At 37.0% G+C, this 6,000-nt stretch overlaps 1 protein-coding gene across 1 annotated transcript; it reads left to right on the plus strand.

Annotated features, from left to right (window-relative positions):
- The first annotated feature begins 777 nt into the window (after positions 1-777).
- On the plus strand, positions 778-4,466 carry bloc1s5 (biogenesis of lysosomal organelles complex-1, subunit 5, muted). The gene is made up of 5 exons (XM_066686729.1): positions 778-964; positions 1,364-1,446; positions 2,683-2,812; positions 3,396-3,454; positions 3,723-4,466. Exons 1-5 carry the CDS (start codon positions 946-948, stop codon positions 3,894-3,896), a joined length of 465 nt encoding a protein of 154 aa, XP_066542826.1. The 5' UTR covers positions 778-945; the 3' UTR covers positions 3,897-4,466.
- Positions 4,467-6,000: the final 1,534 nt, after the last annotated feature.

Raw genomic sequence — 6,000 nt, forward strand, 5'->3', positions numbered from 1 at the left:
CATATTTAGAAACTGGGTTGACAATATTCTTTATTGTGGATGTGCACTGCTTCAGTCCTTTAAGTTGATATTTTCCCACGTGTGTGTGTGTTTGTTTTTGTTTTTTTTAAACGTGAAACACAAAATAAATTTTACATAAAACAGAATTATGACATTTTTTTATAGATAAATTATTAATTAAATTTTAATTAAAAATTAAAACTGTATAACTTACACATGGAAACTTTACATTTTCAATTATTCAGAAATTGCTTTTTTTAGTGGATATAGTAAATCTACAATGCCATATGACACAACAAAATCTTTAAAGGTTATATTCATGATTGAGTCAAAAAACTATTTTTATAAAACTCAGCAAATGTTTCCTCACCATTTGCTAGCTCTCCATTCTGTCTGTGTGCTGGAAATTGTCAGTAAATGAATGATAAAAAAAAAGTGCCTCTTCCAGACATGCTATGCTAATGCTAATGCATGAGAAAATGAACTCATACATGCTAATTGCATGAAATTAAACACAGACCAATTCTGGTACAAAACTATACAATTCAAGTTGCAAACAAGTAAACCAGTTTCCAGAGAGAACTGCAGGGGGATATTCTGCTTTAATTATAACTTAAGCCCAAAGTCAAGCCCATCCAATAGGAAACGAGCCTCAACTTTGGGCTTAAGTTATCGAGCTAACTGAAAAATCCTGCTTTATGGGATACTCGTAGACGTTGCCTTTAATGCATTAAACGCCCGAGTCTTTTATTTTGAAAAAAATATACTTCCAGATGCTATCGGAGTCAGCTCGCTAGTGTGGCTATCTTCACACAGCAGTTGTTTCACTCTTATGGACAGAGGGATGTTGTAGTCTGCCACTTAATAAAAGACTTTTAATAACGGTTTTATGCTTCAGTAATAACGTTATAGTTTTACGTGCTTGTGAGGCAGTGAGACGTGAACATGGAGAAAATAGCCAAAGGTAAACAACGCTACTTATCAACGACATGGCTACAGTTTATCATTTCAAGCTTAAATGATAATAGGTAGCCGCTGTATTACTTAAAAATAAGAATTTATCGTATGTTAAAATAACGGTATAGCAATTAATGTTTTGACTCACACTGTAGCTAAGGAGGTGAATCTGTGTTTACTAAAGTGTTAGTGCTAGTTACATTTACTTAATTGTTGAGGCTCTTTATAGCCCAACTTTACCACTGTTCAGTGTCTAGCCACAAAATGATTTCAAAATTAATCTTATATCTGAATTAATTTTGTAACATCAGATCCTGCTCTAGAGATGGTGTTTACTTGTATTCTGATATTCCGTATCCCCGTGAGGACTATAGATGTGTTCAGTGCTGTGTTTGTCAATCCACAGACGTTGGTGACATTCAGTCCAGGCTTCTGGACCACAGACCGTTCCTACAGGGAGAGATCAGGTACTTTGTGCGAGAATTTGAGGTGAGATACATTTGTACATTTTTAAACTAGATGTAGGTTTACTTTTACTGTTTTTTGCTGATGTCAGTGTATTCACAGAGCAGCAAGATGGCATCCCTCCAGCTCCCCTCTAAACAGCCACAGAAAACAAACAGATGGAGAATTTCTTGTTTTTATTTTAGATTGATTTTCTTTTCTGTTTCTGATTCTCTTGAAAAATCCAAAAATCGGATAAAGGGTTAACCAAATGACTAGCTATCCTTTCCACTCCTCAGGAGAAGAGTTTTAATGTTTCAGTGCCCATTGCAAACATTCCTTCGTGTCTGAAATGATAGCCAATGTTAAATACAACTTCACATCATTACAAAATTCTTAGTGGCATTTTTAAAAATCAAATATTGAATTTTGATACATGTTTATGGTTGTCCTTACAGTTCATCACCATAATTCTTTGTGTAATTTCCAAGATATTTTTCTCCAAAAGATCATTTTTCATTTTGAACTATTCAGAGCACTTCAAAAGATGGCAAAGAGATGGCAAATTCTGGTTCAAAAAGTCAAAAATTTTGTTTCAACCACTCTAACACCACAATAATTAATTCTAGCACAAATGTTATGGACTTTTGCATTCACAAATACTGCTCCTCTGGATAAAGTTCAGAAAAGTTCTGGGCTGCTGCGCATGTGTTATATTCCCTCGATAAATCAAACGGATTGAAAAGTGATTTGGGTTCCCATTTACCCAAAAAAAAAAAAAGAAATGGCGTGTTCCTGTGGGATCAACAGGGTGCGCTCTACTGCATCTTGTGTCAGATTACAGTTAATACAGGTCAAAATGCAGCAGAGAGCTTTTCCACTGCATGGTCCCTACTCGACTCGACTCAGCTCGGCCCTTTTGCTTTTCCATTACTTTTTTTAGTCCCTGCTCTCAGCAGGTTCAAACCTTGTGGAGTGTTGATTGGCCAGATAGACTTGTATACACAGCAAAATGCAGACAATCACATTTGTTTTTATCCAACTCAGAACGGCAGCTTTGAGATAATTAAAGTCATATGTTTTTCTTTTTCCCTAGTGTTTATAAATTGTGGTCTGATTATTGTGAGATAATGTCGAAAGTTGTTAGTGTTAATATTTTAATATGCCTGCTTGACCAATTTCTTTTGTATATTCTACTATCCACTGTGCATCTCTGAAAGGGGCTTTTGGGGTAAGGAAGAGGTTTTCTACTATTCATCTTTAATGTGCTTTGCTTTACAGGATAAACGGGGTTTTAGGGAGTGCCGTTTACTAGAAAACCTAAACAAGATGGTGGCCGAAACCAACAAACAAGTCCTACCCAATTGCACAGAGGGCATGCAGGACAATTTATGCAATATACTCACTCGACGTATGTACTACAGTTTATTCACTTCTTCATCAATTGATTAAGCAGAGGTTTTGTGTCCGTTTGTTGCAGCTAATGTTAATACGTAATACGTTAATAAGTGAAGAAATTTAGCAAATGCATATGAACACATTACTCACACCCATTATTCGAATGTGACCTTCACGTTAATGGTAATGTGTAAGACATCAGTTTTCAAATCTATATCTTGAATTATGTTCTCATTCTTGGATCTGTGGTAGTTGGTCTTTGAGATACATTATTTTGTATCATGCCTACTATTCATTACAAAATCCAAACTGAAACTGGATTTAAATTCATATTTGTGAAAGATGTTTAAAACATTTAAAAGCTGGCTCAGTAATAATTACCTTTCATCTTAAACTTTTGGAATTATAGACATACGACTTATAGAATTATAGACTACCACAATAGACTGATGTTTCATACAGAGATACTGTGCATAGAATGTGTTGGATTGCCAGCTTGAATAAAAGGTATTTTGATTAATATTTTCAGTTTTGAATAGTCAGAAACAAAACAGGGTGTATGTTATTATTAAAAATGTATGCTTTATTTTATGAAGTGGAGGCTGCCAATCATATGACACAAAGAATCCAGCAGAGGGAGATAGAAGCCTGGAATGTAAGTGTAAAGACTATGTTCTTGCTGGAAACATGTTTGTTCTGTACTGTTGACCGGTGGATGATAGCAAATGGAACACCAATATTCACCAATGAATAAAATGTCACTGTTCTTTAGATGCATGAGAAATAAATAAATAAATAAACACATTTATTCATCAATCAGTGAACTGTTTATTCAGTAATTTCCACCATTGCCTAAATCTTTTTTTATATATACTCATCTCCTGTAGTATTCTTACTACATAATTGTAATTATATGTTTGTAGAACACACGGCTGCAGGAGAGTATGGAGAAGCGTAGGGAGGACTGGGAGAAATTCCTTAAGGAGCAGGCTCATCTGAAGGGAGAGGTGGATGAGGAGCATGTTAAAGCGGTGGGCAGACTCAGCACCCAATACAGTGAGATGAAGAAAGATCTTGGCAAGTTCTCACACTTCTGACACCCTCTGTGAGGGTTCTACTTTGTATACTGCGTTTGTTAATCTGCCTGAAGTGAGGAGAATATCAGGCAAGTTTTGCAGCTTACTGTGATCTTATTTGATAATCACCTGTAAATTAAGTACCATCTTAATCATCAGCCATGTCTGCTTGTCTACCTCTGTCTGTCTATGTCTGCTTGTCTACCTGGGAATCTGAGACTTGAGGATGTATTTGTAAACAGTGTCAACAATGTGTTTTCTTGCAGCATAAACCATTGTTACATATGCAGGACACGTGTGTGTTTGTGTGTCCAGAAAGTGTGTATGACTGAAGCATTATTAAGTAAAGGATGTATAAACATTAAATTTTATAAGCATCTGCAAATTCAAAATGTCTGGTACACATAATAAAGCTGGTACATTTTGTGGAAATTGAGAAGTACATTGTGTGTGTGTACAATCATGTACAATCGTGTGTGTGTGTATAGCATTTAACATTTTCCAACACATTTGTTTTGTGTGTTAATTTGTTTAACATCCCACTACATATTTTGGCACTTGCACACTGTCTTTGTGGGAGGGTTTTTGATTTATTTAAAAACTTTGGCATATTTAAACCAGGGCGGCACGGTGGTGCAGCAGGTAGTGTCGCAGTCACATAGCTCCAGGAACGTGGAGGTTGTGGGTTCGATTCCTGCTCTGGGTGACTGTCTATGAGGAGTTGGTGTGTTCTCCCTGTGTCCACGTGGGTTTCCTCCGGGTGCTCCAGTTTGCTCCCACAGTCCGAAAACACACGTTGGTAGGTGGATTGGCAACTCCAGAGTGTCCGTAGGTGTGAGTGAATGTGTGTGTGTCTGTCTGTGTTGCCCTGTGAAGGACTGGCGCCCCCTCCAAGGTGTATTCCTGCCTTGCGCCCAATGATTCTAGGTAGGCTCTGGACCCACCGCGACCCTGACTTGGATAAGTGGTTACAGATAATGAATGAATATTTAAACCAAACGTTATATGCCTTTTTGTTTTTATGTCTTTTTTGTTTGCTATTTAAAACTAACACATGCATAGATTCAGTCAGATATGTAGACTTAACAATGTTGACCGATTAAAAGGTTGCTGTAAAATTACAGTGATTACTCACTGTGTTTTGATGTTAATTGAGAAAATATTGTGAAGCCATAAAAGAACCCCAATTTTGTTTAAATGTGTAAAAAACCAATCGAGCGATACATTTTTAAATCTTTAAAAGGTTCTTTACACTCAGCATCTTTTAAACAAACATGGTTCTAATAGAACCAAAAACATTTCTTCTATGGCATCACTCAAAGAACCCTTTTTAGCACCTTTAATTTTCATGGAGCATCCAACAACTGCAAAACCAGAAATCCACTGGGTGAAGTCAGGCCACACCCAACTCTGCCCATGTGGGAGGTTATGGTTAGGGTAAGGGTTTGGTTGAACCTCCCAATGGGAGTAATCCAGTGAGTGTAATCCATTGATACATGATGAGAGAGGAGCTGGATCACATCACATCGCTTTTCTGATTCTGCAGCAAATGTGTTACACATAATTCTGCTTAACACCAGCTTCACCACAATCCTGAACTCGATAAAGCAGTTACAGAAAATGAAACTTATCATTTATTCAAAAAACCTGGCTGGGGCAGTGACAAGGTTGATGCTGGTGGTGCTTGCTGTCAGATGCTTTGAGACATTTTTTACACTCATGCTGCAATAATAACGTCCACATGCGTCTCTGACCACCACCGAATGTGGTTTGAGTGATCAGATCACACCTGTTTACACCTGCTGGTCATTTGGATCACCCAGGATGCATGTTATTCCAGGTGAGTATAGGTTCTGTGTGTGAGAGCAGTTGGACATCAGCAACATCTGTTACCACAATTCTCTAATGAACCAATGGATATACAACTTTTATTTAAGGGGAATTGTTAATTAATAAAAGATACACTTACCCAGTAAGTTTTGAGTCTAGACATAAACATATGACGGTCTAATTCCTGAATATTAAATTGAAGGTTATTCCAAAGCTAGAAGCCAGCATTTTGGGTTGGGTACTTTTCACATTTGAGCCAATAAAGGTACCTGGAATACTGGAGCTTTTTTTTCAA

This window comes from Hoplias malabaricus, chromosome 1, assembly GCF_029633855.1.
Source record: "Hoplias malabaricus isolate fHopMal1 chromosome 1, fHopMal1.hap1, whole genome shotgun sequence".
NCBI lineage: Eukaryota > Metazoa > Chordata > Actinopteri > Characiformes > Erythrinidae > Hoplias > Hoplias malabaricus.